The following is a 20064-nucleotide window of genomic DNA, read 5'->3' as shown; positions in this document are numbered from 1 at the left end:
AAATCTGTTGAAGATGTAGGAAATACTATAATCAAACCTGATATCAGTTCATCAGACTTACTGTCTAAAAATGTTTGCAGAATATCAACAGACGCAGGCACGTTTATGTTCTCCGAGGTCTCACCTAGTCATGTCCTAAGCATTGTAAAAAGGTTGAAATCTTCAGACAGTGTAGATATATATGACATATCCTGTAATTTACTAAAGAAAGTAATAGACTATGTTGTGTAACCCTTAACATTCTGTATAAATAAACACACATCTGATGGATATTTTCCGGAAGAACTCAAAGTAGCTAGGGTAGTTCCAGTATATAAAAAGGGAGATATAGACTCACCTTCCAGTTACAGACCAGTCTCCATAGCCCAAGCTTTTTCTAAAATACTGGAATGTGTAATTTACCAACAGCTATCTGTTTATTTTGAAAAATTAGGAATAATTAGTGAATCTCAATATGGTTTTAGGAAAAAGTTGTCTACTGTGGATGCTATAGACTTTGTTGTCAAATACTTACATCAAGTGTTTGAGGATAAGGACTATGCTCAACTCACATTTTGTGATCTAAGCAAAGCTTTTCACTGTGTAAAGCATAAGCCACTCCTAGAGAAACTGGAATTCTGTGGCATTAGACATAACAGCCTTAAATTAATAAAATCATATCTTCAGAATCGTAAGCAAGTTGTTTGTGTAGGGAAAGAAATGTCGAGTATAGAACAAGTCAAGGTAGGTGTTCCGCAGGGATATGTGCTGGGCCCCTTTTTGTTCCTGATAATGATAAATGATCTGCCGTCATTTATCAAGTCCACCACTGTGTTGTATGCGGATGATACAGCATTTCTTCATGCTAGTGATGATTTCAATAGCCTTAAAACTTGTGCAGCAAAGACACTTGACCAAGCATCCTATTGGTTCAAGGCAAATGGATTCCTGCTGAATGAAAACAAAACACAGCAGATGGTTTGTAGTCTTAGAGACAAGCTTCTGTCAGATGATCCAAGTTACATGAAATTTTTGGGGGTATATATAGATGATAAATTATCTTGGGGTCAACATGTACAATATATTAGTGGTAAGTTGTCAAGAGTTATTTACCTGTTAAGGCAACTTACGGATTGTGTTCCTGAAAAATATGTTAGAACATCCTATTTTTCATTCTTTCAAGGTATAATAACATATGGAATTATTTTGTGGGGGAATTCTAGCTGTGTACATGACACCTTAATACTACAATAAAAGCTATTTGGATAATTACTGGTTCTGCATATATGGCACACTGTAAATCATTGTTCTGTGAACAGAAAATCGTGACTGTTATAAACTTGTACATACACTATGTTCTAATTTATACAAAGAAGAAATTACCAGAAACAAAAACCAGAGAAAATGTACATAGCCACAATACAAGAAGGAATAGGTGCCTCTATATTCCTTACCACAGATTGTCAAAGTCACTCATCAGCTATGAAATCATGGGGTTCAAATTATTTAATAATCTTCCTCAATGTGTTCAAGAATTACCTGAACAATTATTCAAACAAACAATTCATGACTGGCTAGTCCTCCACCCATTCTATGATATAAGAGAATTTATCAACTGTAATATAATACTATAATGTCAACAACAAACCTGTTGTTTCTTTCAAACTATTAACTGTATTTTAGTATGTATATGACATTGTCTATTGCTGTAATGGCCGAATGACGATAAAATTATTATTATTAATTAGCTTGCGAGTAAAGAGCGTGAGTGGCTACCACCTGTGTTCAACTTGTTGCTGAATATAGTATCAATAGCTGTAGCTGATGTATCTACATGACCGGAAGTGTAGCCTGTGAAATTGCGTGAGGTAACTGTGTAGCCTCTGCTACTGTGGGTTTTATGGCTTGGAAAGCAGTATGTGTTTGATTTGTCCATTTCACTCTGGCATTCAGTTTCGGTGCGTCCTTCAGAATCTCATTCAGTGGGCTGTTATTAGTGTACGATTATGTATGAATCGACGATAAAAATTAATGATGCCGTAGCTCCGAAAAAGTAACAGAACGGAAATACTTGACTACGACATCCACCTTATCTATAGGAGGTCGGATACCATGGGAATCGATTGTATATCCAAGAAATTGGACCTCCACAAAGGTCCATTTTTGCAGGGCTAATAACTAGACCTTGCATACGCAAATGATCAACTGTCTTGGCTAAATGTTGTAGATGTTCCGCTTCTGATGCAGACATCACTAAAATGCCGTTCATGTAGACAACACAAATCCTGATCAAATGTGATTTCAACCATAAAGCGTTGAAATGTCTGGGCCACATTACACTGTCGGAAAGCCATTCTCACAAACCCAAAAAGATCGAAAGGCGCTGTTACAGCCGTTCTGTGTATCTCTTTTGGTGCAACAGAAATTTGATAGTACAGTCACACTGAGTTAATAGTAGAGAATATTTTCTCACTGTGTATGTTGAAAGAAGAGTAACTTGTATGTGTCCCAGTCACTTTTCTCCTGCTTTTTGGGAAAAAATGGGTGTTTAACCATTGCAATCATATGCACTCGGTTGCTAACAAAAAATCCTTCCAGATGATAACATACGCAGAACGCACAGACATGCAGCAATATAGTCCCATAGTGCTCAGAGCCAAGCCATGCAGCAATGTATGTCTGTGGCAGCACGCAATACAGGCGTCTAAAGCTAGCGAAATGAGGGATGCTCAACTACCGGACCTACCGATAGATGGTTCTAGCGCGTGCCGGCCAAAGATCATATCATTTAGTGTCCGCCAGAGGTCACTGGTGTCCGCCATATCTGAATTTGGCAAAAAACGAAGTGTCAAAACACGGATGAAAATGTTTTTCATTCTGCGCCCTCATAACTCTTTTATATTGGATGTTCTAGATATCTAAACATCAACATAATGAAGTGTTTCTAATCTAGCGAGAAAAAACAGTGACAGTTCTGCTATGAAATTCCTAAATTCGAGTGCGTTTTGGAAGTTTGACAAACTGACCTATAAATCGTTTACTATTAATTTTATGAGTGCTTTACTTATTTGCCCGTTTTAAAACCCTATTTAAGATTCAATGGAGGTCAACAAATTAGCTTACTTGCCAAAGCTTTTAACTACAGGTATAATTCGGAAAATCAAGTGTGGAAAACAGTGAAGACGTCTCTTGAAAAAAAATGTTGACATCGTTTGCTTAGGGGTATCATTACTGACAACAGAAATTACAATAAACGGAAAAAATGATTATTTTTCTTTATCTGTAGTGATACATTACCGATCCGCATATATGCTGACACTTTATTTGCAAAATGCACTTACGAATTTGGCTCTCTCTTTGATCAGAAATTTAAATGCCATGATTTTATTAATGCCTGTACGTGGCATGGTGTATTTTAACTGAGTGATAAGGTAGAAGCACCAGTTTTTGACAGTGCTTCAGCCTTTGATACAAGACAAGAAATACTTTTAAATGAGACAAACACAAAGGCCAACGTTAAAGGTTCCTCTTAAATGCATGACTTGTATCATTTGGAAGGTAAGTCTAGTAATAATATTATATTGGACTGATCCATGATGATGTAGGAAGTGAAGGAACTTGTTGAAAATAACATCAATCACAGCTGTTATTTTTAAGGTTGGGGTGTCTTAAAACTGTAATTTTCCAGTCTGTCACCCAAACAATGACTGGTACCATGGTTTTATTTTAAAACTGAATTCAAAACATGTCAATGATCAAAATTAATTACACTATTAATTACAACCATGGAATTTTATTTCTGTGAATCTTGGTTCCAGTCTTTGACATGGTGTTAATCACTGGAATGACTGGTTGTCATTATAGGGCCCAAGCAGAAAACAAACCTGAAAGCGAAAGCTGCAGAAGATGGCCAGACAGGCACCCCAATGGCTGCTACAATCTGTGTGAGACAAGGGTGACATTATATTGCAAATTTAGTGTAAAAAGTTCCATATTGTCTGAATTTGTCCTATACTGACAGGACATTCTAGTCCAGTCGATTTTCTTATCTGCAAAAGTACACTAGCCAATACCAGTGGCACAAAGGTAGTGCCAAATTACAAACTATCCCGTAACAACAGAAGTATTGCTGGACAATTTACAGTAAGTAATATGTAATAACCTGAGAAATTCAGAATTGGTTTGAAGAAATAGAACAGTATTTGGAAAGAGAGTAACATTTTGAAAATAACAAATGACGCAAGTAGAGTTTTCAGTTCTTATGAAAGCTCGCTAAAGAAAATTTTTTTCCCCTCTCCTCCATTCTCAAGGGAAAAATGTGATAACATAAAAGTGCAAGAAAGTTGTGTACAATGTAGGAAATGATGAAAAGGAAAATCTCACTATGCTTTTTACAGCACATGCTGCTGTAAAGCTTGCTGCTCCTAAGAACATGATTTTTTCTCCCCCCCCCTCCCTCCCTGTGAAGAGTGTTTCTGTAATAATAGCTAATAGCATACCAAGAACATGAGGGTGTCACAGTGGAGATTTGTTTTCTGGTACAGATGTCTGATACAACTATTCCACAGCAAAGCTTACTTTCAATAGGTGTGGTACCAGTGCACTCCCATAGGTTAACAGAATATTATGTCCTCCAGGAATCACATTGGGTACACCACATAAACTGTACAGCATCTACAATGTTTTGTGAGCAAGTAATACCAGTCAGTATCTTTAATTTTAACATAATTCTTGACTCCCATAATGACCTGCTTATGTGTGTGCTTGTACTACAGGTTATTGGTAAAGCAAATACTAATTGAATAGGTCTTCACAATTTTAATACTTTGCAGAAATTCTGAAAAAAAGTAAATTGTTTTATCACTGTATCACCTCTGTGGTGAATTCAGAGGTACTGACTGGTTTCTTTGAACATTTAATAGAAGCCTTTTTACCTGCTATTGATTAAGAGCCATTCCAAGTTCAGTACAGAACAGTCTTTCCCATTTTTCATGACGTTTGTTATTCTGTACACTAATATTTCTTCCTCTAAATGGTAAATAATGCATTCAGACATTGTTGGTATTAAAGGTAATTCATGAAATAAATTATATTTAAACCAGAAAATTAAAGGTTCCACATGTCACATGAAAAGTACCTGGCTACACCCATGTATGTACAGATTCCAAATTGTCTGTGAATTTGAGTTACAAACTTTTTTAAATAGAAATATGAAGAGCACAATACTTCGGGTCTGCAATAACTGAAATGTAAAATACTTTACTTCCCTATGGGAAACTTTGTTCTTTACATGACTTGTGCAACTGCTTTCACTCTTAATGGAAAACTAAATGGTTTATGTCAAAGTTAACTAGCAAAAAATGTAACCATTGTTACATATTTTCTGTAAATTAAGATTCCTTAATGTTAATTCCTTCCTTTGGCATTATAACTTGATAATTTCAGTTCCGTATGGGACATATGAACTAACAAAATGAATTGCTTTCATTACTATGACTAAACAAAATCTTTTTGACATGTAGTACACAGTTCAAATCAGCAAAAAGTGTAACCGTGTAATTAAGGTAAATGATGATGAAAATTAGGCATGTAACATGAATACTAAAATTTCCTAGATTTCCAAGTGTAACTGTAATCACTGTATTCTGTATTTTGTAGTGCTAGAAAGATAATTACATATGATTATTTGCATTCTCTCCCCCCCCCCCCCCTCAACACAAGAAAATATAATAGAAAGACCTCCTAGCAAAATAAAGACAAAATTCACAATATTAGGTTTTGCCTCACTCGGGCCCCCTTATTCTAGAATGGTTCTAAAGTAATAAGAATGCTTATGGTCAATTGGAACATTGTGTTCATTCTAGGAAGTGTTGAAACAAAAATTAACAGAGTAACAATTTTATTGCTCTTATGTTGCAGAGTATCCACAAACATTACTGTTTGAAACATAGGGCCACTGCATACTCCATTAGATCACACCCATCCTATGATTAAACTGTTTTCTTAAAGTGATAAATTGAAGTTAACATAGTTATTGAGGGAAATATTTTCTCACACTGAAAGCCATCTGTCAAATAAGTCTCAGAACATAATTTTTTCATTAATTTCACACAAATCACCTGTTTTTAATGCAAGTGCATATTTTGTAACACCAAACATCTTAAAATAAGCTTATATAATAAACAATTATAATTTTGTTACAATATCAACACAGGATGTAAAGAGTTAATTTTACTTCAATGTGATTCATCCTTTCAAGTTCATCATTGCACAACCACAAATCTATGTGCAAAATAGTTTTAAGAAATCTGTCAAAATGTCTGCATGGAATGTCCCATTACATAATCTTTTCCAATTTGAGCACTATACATGATTAAACAATATGAGTTTATTTAACTTCTGCCTTATACTTGATTTGTTGTTTAAAATTTTCTCAGCGGACATTTTTTTCCATATGTTTTTAAGCAGATGCAGGAGTACAGGGATGCAATCTTACAAACAAGTTGAGTCTGATGTAAGTCCTCAATCCCAATTTCATAATGGTGATCATGACCAAGAGCAGCAGATGGGTAATCTACAATTTTATTTTTAACACAATGCAAAATCTTGGCCTGAATATACTTCTGTCGCATATCCTCAGCAATCACAAACATCTGAAACAGTTTCTCTGAATATTCTTCAACAGAGTACACGCAGTCACTTGTTTCAACCAGTTTTCCTCAGTTAACAAAATTTTACAAATGCATTTTTACTGGCCATATTGGCAAAAGCATAGAGAGCATCACATTCTAAGGCAGATTTAACTACTGGTGGCTTCCATATGTGAAGACAGTCTTTGTATGTGATCTGCCTTGACAGGTGCAATGACACATACCCTGCAATATAATAGAGTATGTTTTGCTTGTAAAATGAGAACTTAATCTTATCATCAAGAAGTGCACACCACTTCTCTACTTAATTTTCTGCAGCACTTTCATCACTTTCTACTATATGCTTTCTTGCATGAAAATCATAAACAGGTGGCAAACAACACACATTAAAATTTGAGCAATTCCCATTCATTGCAGTGACACTGTTACCCAAGAGCAACTTTCTCATGGCACATTTGAACTGGTATGCATTTGGATTGTTGTTCCAATCACCTCTGGACCGAATGCAGGAAAAAAAAGCCCTATGTGGTCTTGTGGCAGTTTATATGTTAGCAAATACTTCAGAGGAGATTCAACACTAAGCATACTTGCCAGAGCTATGTGCCTGACCAATTGAATATTGAAAATTATCCCAAAAGCAAAAGTATTTCTTGCATGGAGCAGCAATGGAACACCAATGATTTTTAAACTTTTGATATAATTTTCAGTGTCTCTGAAAATACCAAGCCAATAAGATTTGTTGTCAAGTCTGAGGGGACTCTTATACCCTTTACCTAATGGATTTCTGGAGTTCAGAATATCAAAAATCCTATCAATATAATAAAAAAATTCTACTGTTGCTTCACTTCCTTTAAGATTTGGATCACCAACCCTCCTCAAAAACTCTATACTATCTGCCACGCTAGAACTCATAGTCTGTGCAGCTAATGAAACATTCATTTTCCTATTTACATAACTTATATGTTGTCCTGATAGTTTGTTGGCAAATGTCATACCTTCTTGTTGTACCTTGTTCAATTGCTCAATGAAATGCCATCTAATAATGCCAGTTGGAGACTCAATAGCAGATACTTCTGCTAGAGCATTTCTGGCTAACTTAATCATATGACATGTCCAAGATACAATAAACATTGTATTTTTCCACAGGATGAGGAATGTGGCTTTTAAAATCACCCTTGTAAAAGTTTAAAGTACAGCCAAGTGAATGTAAAGCGCTTACATTTACCTTGCAGCCATCACATGTAACACCAAACCCTAATGCCAGAACATGAAGCCTCTCTAAAGCAGATTTTATCAGTGTGGCCTGATTATTTGCCTGTACACCATTGATAAAGAAATATGCAATCGGGCATTTAAATTTGCCTTTATAGAGACAAGCATGAAAACCAGAGCCTCAGATGCCTCTATTACTTCTTTTGACTGAGGCACTTCCCCACCAAAGTCTAAAAAACCTGTGTACAGCTTACTTCCTTGGTCCCAAACTACTTGCTTCCTAATTGCCATACTGTCTACAATTAGACATGAATCACTGAACTGGTCCCTTACAATTGGGTTCAAATCAATGTACTTAAAAACACTTGCCACCCATTTGGAAATCAATGATTTATGGGGCAGAGGCATTAATTTTTGCAGGTATTCATATGCTGCTGGTGAATAAAAGTACACAGCCATCGCAAACATTTTTCACATTAGTTGTGTATCTATTACCCTTTGATGAGAGAGAATTGTTCACTAAATTGCACACTGATTCCACTTGTGTTCCTTCTGATGACTGAGGAAGCTATGTAACTTCTCAGGATGATGCCCCTTCTCCTTCAATGAACTTATGATGTCATCCATGGAAAACACTTTCTTCTCTCTTCTTCGAAGTTTTCCACGGACGCACTTCAGTTTACGTTTTAATTTGTGCACAATGTCTGAGAAAAAATTGCAAGTTTCGGTCACCTTGTCTTCCTTTTCTACTTTCGACTGTATACCACAACCAATTACTGAAGAACCAACTGCAGTCTGAAATAAAGAAATAATTTCGTTAGACAGGGTGAGTCACCTAACGTTACCGCTGGATATATTTCGTAAACCACATCAAATACTGACGAATCGATTCCACAGACCGAACGTCAGGAGAGGTGCTAGTGTAATTGGTTAATACAAACCATAAAAAAAATGCACGGAAGTATGTTTTTTAACACAAACCTACGTTTTTTTAAATGGAACCCCATTAGTTTTGTTAGCACATCTGAACATATAAACAAATACGTAATCAGTGCCGTTTGTTGCATTGTAAAATGTTAATTACATCCGGAGATGTTGTAACCTAAAGTTGACGCTCGAGTATCACTCCTCCACTGTTCGATCGTGTGTGTCGGAGAGCACCGAATTACGTAGGGATCCAAAGGGAACGGTGATGGACCTTAGGTACAGAAGAGACTGGAACAGCACATTACGTCCACATGCTAACACGTTTTTATTGGTCTTTTTCACTGACGCACATGTACAGGGCTATTACAAATGATTGAAGCGATTTGATAAATTCATTGTAGCTCCATTCATTGACATATGATCATGACACACTACAGATACATAGAAAAACTCAAAGTTTTGTTCGGCTGAAGCCGCACTTCAGGTATCTGCCGCCAGAGTGCTCGAGAGCGCAGTGAGACAAAATGGCGACAGGAGCTGAGAAAGTGTATGTCGTGCTTGAAATGCACTCACATCAGTCAGTCATAACAGTGCAACGACACTTCAGGACGAAGTTCAACAAAGATCCACCAACTGCTAACTCCATTCGGCGATGGTATGCGCAGTTTAAAGCTTCTGGATGCCTCTGTAAGGGGAAATCAAGGGGTCGGCCTGCAGTGAGCGAAGAAACGGTTGAACGCGTGTGGGCAAGTTTCACGCGTAGTCCGCGGAAGTCGACGAATAAAGCAAGCAGGGAGCTAAACGTACCACAGCCGACGGTTTGGAAAATCTTACGGAAAAGGCTAAAGCAGAAGCCTTACCATTTACAATTGCTACAAGCCCTGACACCCGATGACAAAGTCAAGCGCTTTGAATTTTCGGCACGGTTGCAACAGCTCATGGAAGAGGATGCGTTCAGTGCGAAACTTGTTTTCAGTGATGAAGCAACATTTTTTCTTAATGGTGAAGTGAACAGACACAATGTGCGAATCTGGGCGGTAGAGAATCCTCACGCATTCGTGCAGCAAATTCGCAATTCACCAAAAGTTAACGTGTTTTGTGCAATCTCACGGTTTAAAGTTTACAGCCCCTTTTTCTTCTGTGAAAAAAACGTTACAGGACACGTGTATCTGGACATGCTGGAAAATTGGCTCATGCCACAACTGGAGACCGACAGCGCCGACTTCATCTTACAACAGGATGGTGCTCCACCACACTTCCATCATGATGTTCGGCATTTCTTAAACAGATCGGAAAACCGATGGATTGGTCATGGTGGAGATCATGATCAGCAATTCATGTCATGGCCTCCACGCTCTCCCGACTTAACCCCATGTGATTTCTTTCTGTGGGGTCATGTGAAAGATTCAGTGTTTAAACCTCCTCTACCAAGAAACGTGCCAGAACTGTGAGCTTGCATCAACGATGCTTTCAAACTCATTGATGGGGACATGCTGCGCCGAGTGTGGGAGGAACTTGATTATCTGCTTGATGTCTGCCGAATCACTAAAGGGGCACATATCGAACATTTGTGAATGCCTAAAAAAACTTTTTGAGTTTTTGTATGTGTGTGCAAAGCATTGTGAAAATATCTCAAATAATAAAGTTATTGTAGAGCTGTGAAATCGCTTCAATCATTTGTAATAACCCTGTACATTACCATGAGGGGTGAGGTACATGTACACACGTGGTTTCCGTTTCCAATTACGGAGTGAAATAGAGTGTGTCCCGACATGTCAGGCCAATAGATGTTCAATGTGGTGGCCATCATTTGCTGCACATAATCTCTGGCGTAATGAATGTCGTACACGCTGCAGTACATGTGGTTTAATGTCGCCGCAGGCTGCCACAATACGTTGTTTCATATCCTCTGGGGTTGTAGGCACATCACGGTACACATTCTCCTTTAACATACCTCACAGAAAGAAGTCCAGAGGTGTAAGATCAGGAGAACGGGCTGGCCAATTTATGCGTCCTCCACGTCCTATGAAACGCCCGTCGAACCTGTACCTCACCCCTCATGGTAATGTACATGTGCGTCAGTGAAAAAGACCAATAAAAACGTGTTAGCATGTGGACGTAATGTGCTGTTCCAGTCTCTTCTGTACCTAAGGTCCATCACCGTTCCCTTTGGATCCCTACGTAATTCGGTGCTCTCCGATACACACGATCGAACAGCAGAGGAGTAGTACTCAAGCGTCAACTTTAGGTTACAATATCTCCGGATGTAATTAACATTTTACAATGCAACAAATGGCACTGATTACGTATTTGTTTATATGTACAGATGTGCTAACAAAACAAACGGGGTTCCATTTTAAAAAACGTAGGTTTGTGTTAAAAAACATACTTCCGTGCATTTTTTTATGGTTTACTCTAGCCCCTCTCCTGACGTTCGGTCTGTGGAATCGATTCGTCAGTATTTGATGTGGTTTATGAAATATATCCAGCGGTAATGTTAGGTGACTCAACCTGTATAAGAATGAAATAACTCAAGGCTTGATGAAAAAATATTATAAGAAAAATTTGGGGTGTGAAAACATCATAATAACGTTTTCGACACAATTCACAGCTTCTGCGTTGGATAAATGGGACATGCTTTCCACGGAAGAATTCTCGTTGACAACATTCTCCACGCAATCAGTAGCTTCTGCAGGGGGCAAATCGAGCATGGATTCCATGACAGAACGCTAAAAACAAAAATATGGACCTGGATTACAACATTGCTTAGACCTATGTAGCCCATTTGTGTCCGTACGAAATAAATTCACAAAAGTAAAAAGCACAAGCATAGCAAGGGAATTAATTAGCTACCTCAAATGGAGAAGCATCGTTGTCACTCAAAACTCAACATCCTAACAACATGTCGTCGTGGCTGTTTATTTGGTGGCATCAAATGTGTCGGAAAGTCAAAAACTGATGGCACTGCTTCGGGTTTGAGACGTTTCTTCCACGTTCCAGGGCTCGGTACGTAATCATCTTGTCGGAAATGGATTCTGCAATGAAAACTGCAAGACGTAGGATTAAAACCTTTCCGCTTCACGGAAGTAATCCACTTCTTTAGCAGCTCTGGGTGCTTTAGAGGAAACCTGTTCAGAAACATCGAATTAGCAAACGCACTAAGTCTGTATTTTTATCGTATTGTATCTGTAGTCCTATTACCTGTGAAATGGTAAGTCAATTTCCTTATTCCATCGCTTCGTACAGTTGAAAGCGGAACAAGAAATCACCATTTCGATATTCTTTATACACCGTACAGACCGAGAGAAACTTCGTCAAATACGAATATGGCGGACAATACAGACGACAGTAACCAGCTGGTAGAGCCATCTATCGGTAGGTCCGGTAGTCGAGCATCCCTCATTTCGCTAGCTTTAGACGCCTGTGCACTAGTGTGCAGCTATGTTCCTTGGTGTGCAGTGTGCACGCAATGCCAACTCCAGAGATATTTCTACTCAGCCTTGTAGTGTTTATGTAGAGGAAATGTGCATGCATTGCATAGTTGTTGAATATGAAGGTAAAACGACTTGATGTCCCAGCTCTACGAAAACTGCTTGCGGCCGAAAACAAAGTCGTAATAGATTTATGGAAATGCCTGCCTATTCCGGGACAGTACGTACAAGGTAAGAAATTTGAGATGAGAGTTTTCGCAGGGATCTTTAAACTTCAGAAAGCTACAAGTTAACTCAAAAATTCATTAGTAGTCTCTTACTATATATTCAATAGAATGACTGACAGATTTAAAGACTTTTTGCTCCTCAGACGCGATCATCCTGCTCAAAGCCCGAGAACATTTCAGTCTACATGTGCGCCAGTAGAATGTGAGGAGTTACAGGACGAACAATAACAAACATAAACAAGCTAACCTAAAGGCTTTAAGGAATTGAAGCAGGTTACTTCATTAGCTTTTGTACATTGATTAGAAACTTTAACGTAGTTCAAATTGTGCAACAGATCAGATTTCCTAACGTTTAATGTCTGCACTGCACACTAGGTTTGATATTTCACAGGGTACAGTAATAACATTATTTATGACTAATGTATAAAAACTTTCCGTTTGTTCACCCTAATATTGCTTATGTTACGCTAGAGTCTGATCTTGAAATCTTGTATGGGGGCGACAGACAGAACTGTGACACAGCCCATCAAAAACACAGTCCATTGTCTCCTTACCCTTATGAGCTCTCCGTTTCCAGTTAATCTCAACATAAATTTTGTAGTTAAAGTAAATAATTTGTAGAAGAAATATGAGGTGTGTAAGAAGTACAGACTATAATCCTTAGAAGTTGGTTTGGGGAAGTCATGACGTTGATCCATTGCAGGTCCTGTGTGGCTGGAAAACAACAAAAAGTGTTTCTCACAAGGAAAAAATAATCAGCAGAGAAAGTTACACTTGACTGAAAAGTCTGAGACCTAGTGACGTGGTGCAGCTTGATGAGACCTGTAATCATATTTGTGAGAGTGATATTTTTAATCCCTGTTCTGCCATACAGAGTGAAGTTTTCCACAGCTTGCTTAAATAGTTCATGATGGACACTAGGATAGATCCTTTAAAGGGGCACAGTGTATATCTTTCTCCAGTCTGTGCTTGTGCTCCATCACTAATAACTTCAGTGTTGATGAAATATTAAACACTAATTTTTCTTTTTCATAATAAAACTGAAACCTATAGTTTAACTGGAAGCTAAAGTCTGAGAAGAGAGACTAAATTCAAGTCGTTTTTTTTCCCATCTTTGATGGTGGAAGAAGTTATAAAAAGGCTGTAACAACAGCAGAGGAAACATTCAGCTACTAAAAATAGAGGCTCCTGGTTGTGCTTGTTTTATTGTCATAAATGACTTGGGTGGACATTTCTGAATCTGCTGTAGTGGACTACCAGTTAAGCTGCTGGAGAAAACACTATGGAACCTAGTTGTCAAAACAAAATAACGCATGGTTGAACGTGTTTACTAACAAAGAGAATTACAGATTTAGGAGTTAGGAAGTATTTAAAACTGTGATGAAGCCATTCACTTAGCGGTATTGTTAACAATCAATGTGGCCACTAAGTCGTTATACAGTGATGCAAATAAGACTACCACTTATGTAGATATCAGGACCCCAATGGGAATAAGAAGTTTTGAATCAAGAGATTATTCATGTGATTAACACCTTCAAACCTATATTGAAAAGATCTGACCACTGTGGGAAAATGGGAATTTTCAGTGAGGGTTTCATTAACACTTCAGAATACATAGTGCATATCAAAAAAGATTGTCATAGTACATTTGTTGACTTAATCAATTTGCAACCAAACTGGGTATAAAGGAATGGGTCAACAGAAGCGTCCGATCCCACGCGTCGGCTTTGACCCGTGACGTGAGGGTGTTGTCGTGTGTGACGTCATGACGGCGCGGAGTTTGGTTTGAGTGTGGCTGTCTCCAGTTCTGTTTTATCTTATTTTATTTACTTTTCTGATCTGTTCGTTCTATCTCGTGAGATATATTTTTTTTTAATTTAAAAACACTTATTACTTATTTTAATTATCTGTTTCCTCGAATTTCTGTTTTAGTTTATTATATTTATCTCTCTGATCTGTTCGTTCTATCCCGTGAGATTTTTTTTTAAAAAAAAGACAAAAAACACTAATCAGCTACTGAAGCATCTTTATCTTCTATGGGTTACGACCCCTGGGGAGGTGGGTGGGTATTCATGCATGACTGTCTTCACTTACACATTGTAGCTATGCAAGGCATCTAAATTTGTTTATATTTAGTTTGCCCCCCACCCAAAACACCCCATTTCCCACACATGTCCCATTAGTGTCATTAGGCTTCTTGTGGAAAGTGTGTGTGTGTGTTTGTTTTTGTTTCCGCCATATTTGTGACGTCATGGGTCAAAGCAGACGGGTGGGATCGGACGCTTCCGTATTTCCAAAGGAATATTCAATACAAGATGTTGGCTTTAACCAATGACCTAGGAAACATACAACAAATGCCATAAATAATGTCTACATCTACATCTTTATTTGGCAGACCTCCATATGGTGCTTTGAAGAGAGTAGCTACCACCACTACTAGCCATTTCCGTTGCGGTTCCACTCACAAATAGAGTGAGGGAAAAATAACTGTATAAGAACCTCTGTACGACCACCTTATCTTCATGGTTCTTAACATGAAATGTTCATTGATAGCAGTGTAAACATTCTGCAGTCAGCCTCAAATGCATGTTCTCTAAATTTGTGCAATAAAGTAGTGCCTTGCAGAAAGATCCTGCCAGGAATTTCCCTTCAAAGTTCACAAAGCATCTTCATAATGCATGCATGCTAATTGAACCTACCGGTAAAAATCAAGCAGTACACCTCTGAATTGCTTCGATGTCTTCCTTTAATTAGACTTAGTGGGAATCCCAAATATTGAACAGTACTAAGAATGGGTCGCACTAGTGTTTTATATGCTGCACCCATTATGGATGAGCTACACACTCCCAAAATTCTTCTAACAAGACAAGGATGAACCTTTCCCTACTAGCAACCTGATGTGCTAATTCCAGCTCATATTGGTTTGCAACGTTATGCCTAGATATTTAATCAAAGTACCTGCATCAAGCTGCACCCTACTAATGCTGTATTTAAATTGTACGGGACTGTTTCTTCTGCTCATCTTGTTAACTTACATTTTTCTAGATTTAGAGCAAGCTGCCATTCATTAAACCAACTAGAAATTTTGTCGAAGTCATTTTGTATATTTCTAGTCACTTGATGAAGGCACCTTTGTGTACGCCACAGTGTCATCAGTAAACAGCTGCAAATTGCTTTGCACCCTGTCAGTAAGGTCATTTATGTTCGTAGAGAATAAAATCAGACGTATCCCACTTCTCTGGAGCACGTTGACGATACCCGTGTCTCTGGTGAATATTTGCCGTTGACAACTACTTACTTGGTTCTATTACTTAAAAAGACTTCGAGCCATTCACATATCTAGGAACCTAAACAATATTTTTGGACCTTTGTCTACAGTCTGCAGTGGGGTCCATGTCAAATACTATCCAGAATTCTGGAAATTTGGAATCTCCCTGTTTCCTTCCATCCATGATTTGTAGTATTATAATCAAACTTGTAGTGTGTTCAAGAATTCTGCTGCACACCGATGTTGAGGAAATTGTTCTGTAATTATGTGAGTCAATTCTTTGTTATCTAAAGGAGTCTCAGTAGTCTCCTGTGCTACTTTCCATTAACATGGACTTTTCACTGGGTGAGAGATTCATGGAAAAATGTGGGCGAAGTAAGGGGCCAATGTCACAAAGTTTGGAGTGGCTACAATGTGATAACTAATGATTTTTTGAAACAGTTCAAGCTGCAGATCAGTCTGTCACAACAACCAGTTTTTTTAGTTTTACGTTTGTTATCTTTGCCAGCAAACAACAAAATTGTGAATATATGCTCTAAAATGGGATGTCACAGCAATCATTATACCTCTATATCATAGTATCAGTGCATGTCCTAGTACATCAGTCCCCTTTTGTTTGGGCTTCTGTCGCAGTCTGTGCAAGACTACTGTATAAAGATGGTAGACTTTGCAGAGAACACTTCTGTTGCCCAGGCTGTTCATTTATTTATCTGCATTTTCTTTCAATGGAGCCATCATCTGCATGTACATCTATCCTCTGCAAACCACTGAGAGACGCGTGGCAGAGGGGATGTCCCATTGTGCTAGTTATTATGGTTTCCTCATGTTCCATTCATGTATGGAGTGTGGGAAGGATGATTATTTGAATGCCTCTGTGCATGTAATCATTATTCTAACCTTATCTTTACAATCTTATCATTTTATTTCATATCCCTAGAAAGTGTTGCACCCAATTATTTGTATGCATTGCCAATTCCAACAGTGACCAATTGATATTATAGTCATACGATAGTAAATTCTTTTGTTGTATGAAGTGCACAGTTTTACATTGAAGTGCCAAAGAAACTGGTATAGGCATGCATATTCAAATACGGAGGTATGTAAACAGGCGGAATACAGCAGTGCAGTCGGCAACACCTGTATAAGACAACAAATGTCTGGTGCAGTTGTTAAATTGGTTACTGCTGCTACAGTGACAAGTTATCAAGATGTGAGTGAGTTTGAATGTGGTGTTATAGTCAGTGCACGAGCAAAGGGACACAGAATTTCTGAAGTAGTGATGAAGTGGAGATTTCCTGTATGACCATTTCACAAGTGTACCGTGAATATCAGGAATCCAGTAAAACATCGCTGCAGCTAGAAAAAGATCCTGCAAGAACGGGACCAGTGATGACTGAAGAGAATTGTTCAATATTACAGAAATGCAACACTTTTGCAAATTGCTGCAGATTTCAATGCTGGGCCCTTAATAAGTGTCAGTGTGTAAACCATTCAATGAAACAACATCGCTATGGGCTTACAGAGCCGAAGGCCCACTGGTGTACCCTTGATGACTGCATGACACAAAGCTTTATGCCTCGCCTGAGCCTGTCAACACCGACATTCTCCCCCCTTCCCAAGTGGGCTCACCACTCTTTGGCGGGTTCGTGCTTGGCTACCATGGGGCCCCAGCCTTTGCAGCATTTTTTCCCTTCTGTGCTGCATGTCTATCCTCTTGCTATGCTTTTCCCCGCACTTGGGGAACATGTCTGGGACGTTACTGAGAATGTTCTGCATTGTCTGTCGCTGACATAAGAACAGTCTCACTTTTGTTTTTCGCTCCCTTTTCCTTTCTTTGTTTCCCTTCTCCTCTTATTTCTCCACTTCTCAGTTTGAGGTTCCTCTTTTTCTTCTTCCTCTCTGTGCGCTCCTGAAAGCCGGCTCAATTGTCTGATGTGTAACAGGTGACTGGGCAACGCATGATTCCGAGCCCCAGGTTGACAGATAGGGTTTGCACATACTCCAGGTACAGGCCAGACCCATGGATGGATGATTGCCAGAGCTGCAACCTTCTAAATTACCGATTGGTCCCTCTGTCTGGTGTTCGGGAGGTGTGACGTGAGGTGTGAACAATCACGTAAGGTGGGTGTGCGCTGTTGTGAAGGGGCCCCCCAGTTGGAAGGAGTGTGCCATCAGAGGCAGTGGCAATCATGTGGGATTTTCTCGCAATGAGTTAATCATCTTCCCAATCAACATCTACAAAACGTAAATGTAATGAGGCTAATGATTCAAAGACCCTTCCCACCACACCACGGTTCCTCATGGTCTCACATACTGGAGACGGTCAGTCCTTCGCCACGGAAAATCCATTTGTTATTCAGAAAGGTGTTGATGCAATTGCCAGCCCTGTAAAATCCTTCTCTTTTTTATGGAATGGTACTTTGCTTTTGGAGACTACTTCTGGTTCTCAAGCACAAGAACTGCTTGCTCCCTCGCTTCTCCATGACTACCCTGTTCGTGTCGAGGCCCATAGAACTTTGAATTCTCCCCTTCGTGTAATTTACACCAGGCTGCTCAACGGTCCAACAGAGGCCGGAATCCAATCTTACCTCTCTGATCAGGGCATCATAGCTATCCATAATGTAATGCAAAAGGGTAGATCCCCCCTTAGTGGCTAGGATATTATGTGCTGCTACCAGTGTCATCGTTTCAACCACACTAGAACATCTTGTCGACACTCAGCCAAATGTGTCATCTGTTGTACGGATGCGCACAAGGGTGATTGTCCCCCTCCTTCTCCCTTCTGTATCAACTGCAATGGCGGCCATGACGTCTCCTCTCGAGATTGTCCCGTGTATCTTGATGAGTGGGCTGTCCAGAAGATCCAGGTAAATGAAAAAGTTCCTTACCCAGTAGCTCGCTGGCTAGTCGCAAATCTTGCATTCTCCCATCTGGCACCTATAGTTCTCGCTCCATGAAGGACATGGCCATGCAGACGTGCATCCTCCAATTCAGCTCTGAGGTTGTGAAACTGCCCAGTGTCAAGGTACCATCACCATCAGAATGTCCAGCTGTGCAACAAGCTGTCAAACTCTTGCCTCAAGGGGCAAAGCTACCAGTAGGCTGGATAGGACAGTAGTTGTATTCCCACAAAGACTTTCTCTGTCCCTCCGGCCGAACAACACCCGAATATTCCTCCAACCAGAAAGGCTCAAAGAAGTCCACCAAAGGCAAACGGTCTTCTCCTTCGCCAACTCGAAGATTGTCTTCAACGGTGTTGCCATGTGATAACCTTAGCCCGGCCAGCCTCTGTGTCACCAGATCACACCACGAACCATTTCTCTGTGTTGGACACCATGGAGTAGGATCCTCCTCCTGTGCCCTGTAGTAGTGACTCTTCACCAGCTGTCACCCAGCACTTGCTTTTAGTTTCACAGTGTCCGCTTGTACTCTGCCTTCAGAGAACGAAATTGCGCCCTCATGACCACTTTGAGCTTTCACATTTCCTAAAGATTTGTTTTGACCTTGCGCCCCCCCCCCCCCCCCCTCCCGAGGTCGGCATTCCGTCTCATGGGGGTGTCATGCTGCTTTTACAGGATGGCATATGGCATTCATAGTCAACCCATCTCCATCTCCCTGACTACGTATCTTCAAGCTGTTACAGTTCGCCTTTTCCTTCCCCACCTGTGCTCTCTGTACCATTATGTCCCTCAGTCATTTGATGTCACCAGGGCACACTTGCTTCAGCTTATTGGGCAGCTACCTCCCCCATTTTTTCTACTCGGTGACTTTAATGCGCGTCATCCCCTTTGGGATTCTCCCAGAGCCTGTCAAAGAGGTGCCCTCTTGGCTGATTGTCTTAGTCAACTCGACCTTTTCTGCCTTAACACTGGAGCACCCACATTTCTTTCTGGCTCCTTGCTCATCTATTCCCATTTGGACCTATTCTTCTGCACTGCCCAGCTTGCCCATCATCTTGAGTAGTCCATTCTTTCTGACCCTACTCGAGCGACCATTTCCCATGTGCTATCTGTTTGCTGACTCCTACTCCATCCGCGTGCACACCCAAATGGCAACTTACTGAGGCTGACTGACAGCTTTACTCTTCCCTGGCGACCTTCAAATAACAAGATTTTCCCACTTGTGATGACCAGGTGGAATAGCTCACAAAAGTTATCCTTACTGCTGCAGAATGTTCCATTCCTCGCACTTCCTCTTTACCATGTTGTGCCCCAATCCCTTGGTGGACTGAGGCATGCCGTGGTGCAGTTTGCACACAGAGATGTGCTCTCTGCATTTTTAACCGTCATCCTACGGTGATGAACTGCATTCATTATAAACAGATGCATACAAAGTGTCATTGTGTTCTTCAAGGCAGCAAGAAAGCTAGC

General features: G+C 39.7%; 1 protein-coding gene across 1 annotated transcript in view; it reads left to right on the top strand.

Moving 5' to 3' along the window:
- Positions 1-12202: 12202 nt before the first annotated feature.
- The window catches only part of LOC124788162 (surfeit locus protein 6 homolog), a 79880-nt gene continuing 72018 nt past the window's right edge, over positions 12203-20064 (top strand). The window contains exon 1 of the mRNA XM_047255315.1: positions 12203-12430. Within this exon, the coding sequence (XP_047111271.1) occupies positions 12319-12430 (112 nt within the window). The 5' untranslated portion in view covers positions 12203-12318. The remainder of the gene's footprint in view (positions 12431-20064) is intronic.

Source organism: Schistocerca piceifrons, chromosome 3, assembly GCF_021461385.2.
Source record: "Schistocerca piceifrons isolate TAMUIC-IGC-003096 chromosome 3, iqSchPice1.1, whole genome shotgun sequence".
Lineage (NCBI taxonomy): Eukaryota > Metazoa > Arthropoda > Insecta > Orthoptera > Acrididae > Schistocerca > Schistocerca piceifrons.
The sequence above is the reverse complement of the archived record's forward strand: the minus strand, read 5'-3'. Positions and strand labels throughout refer to the sequence as shown.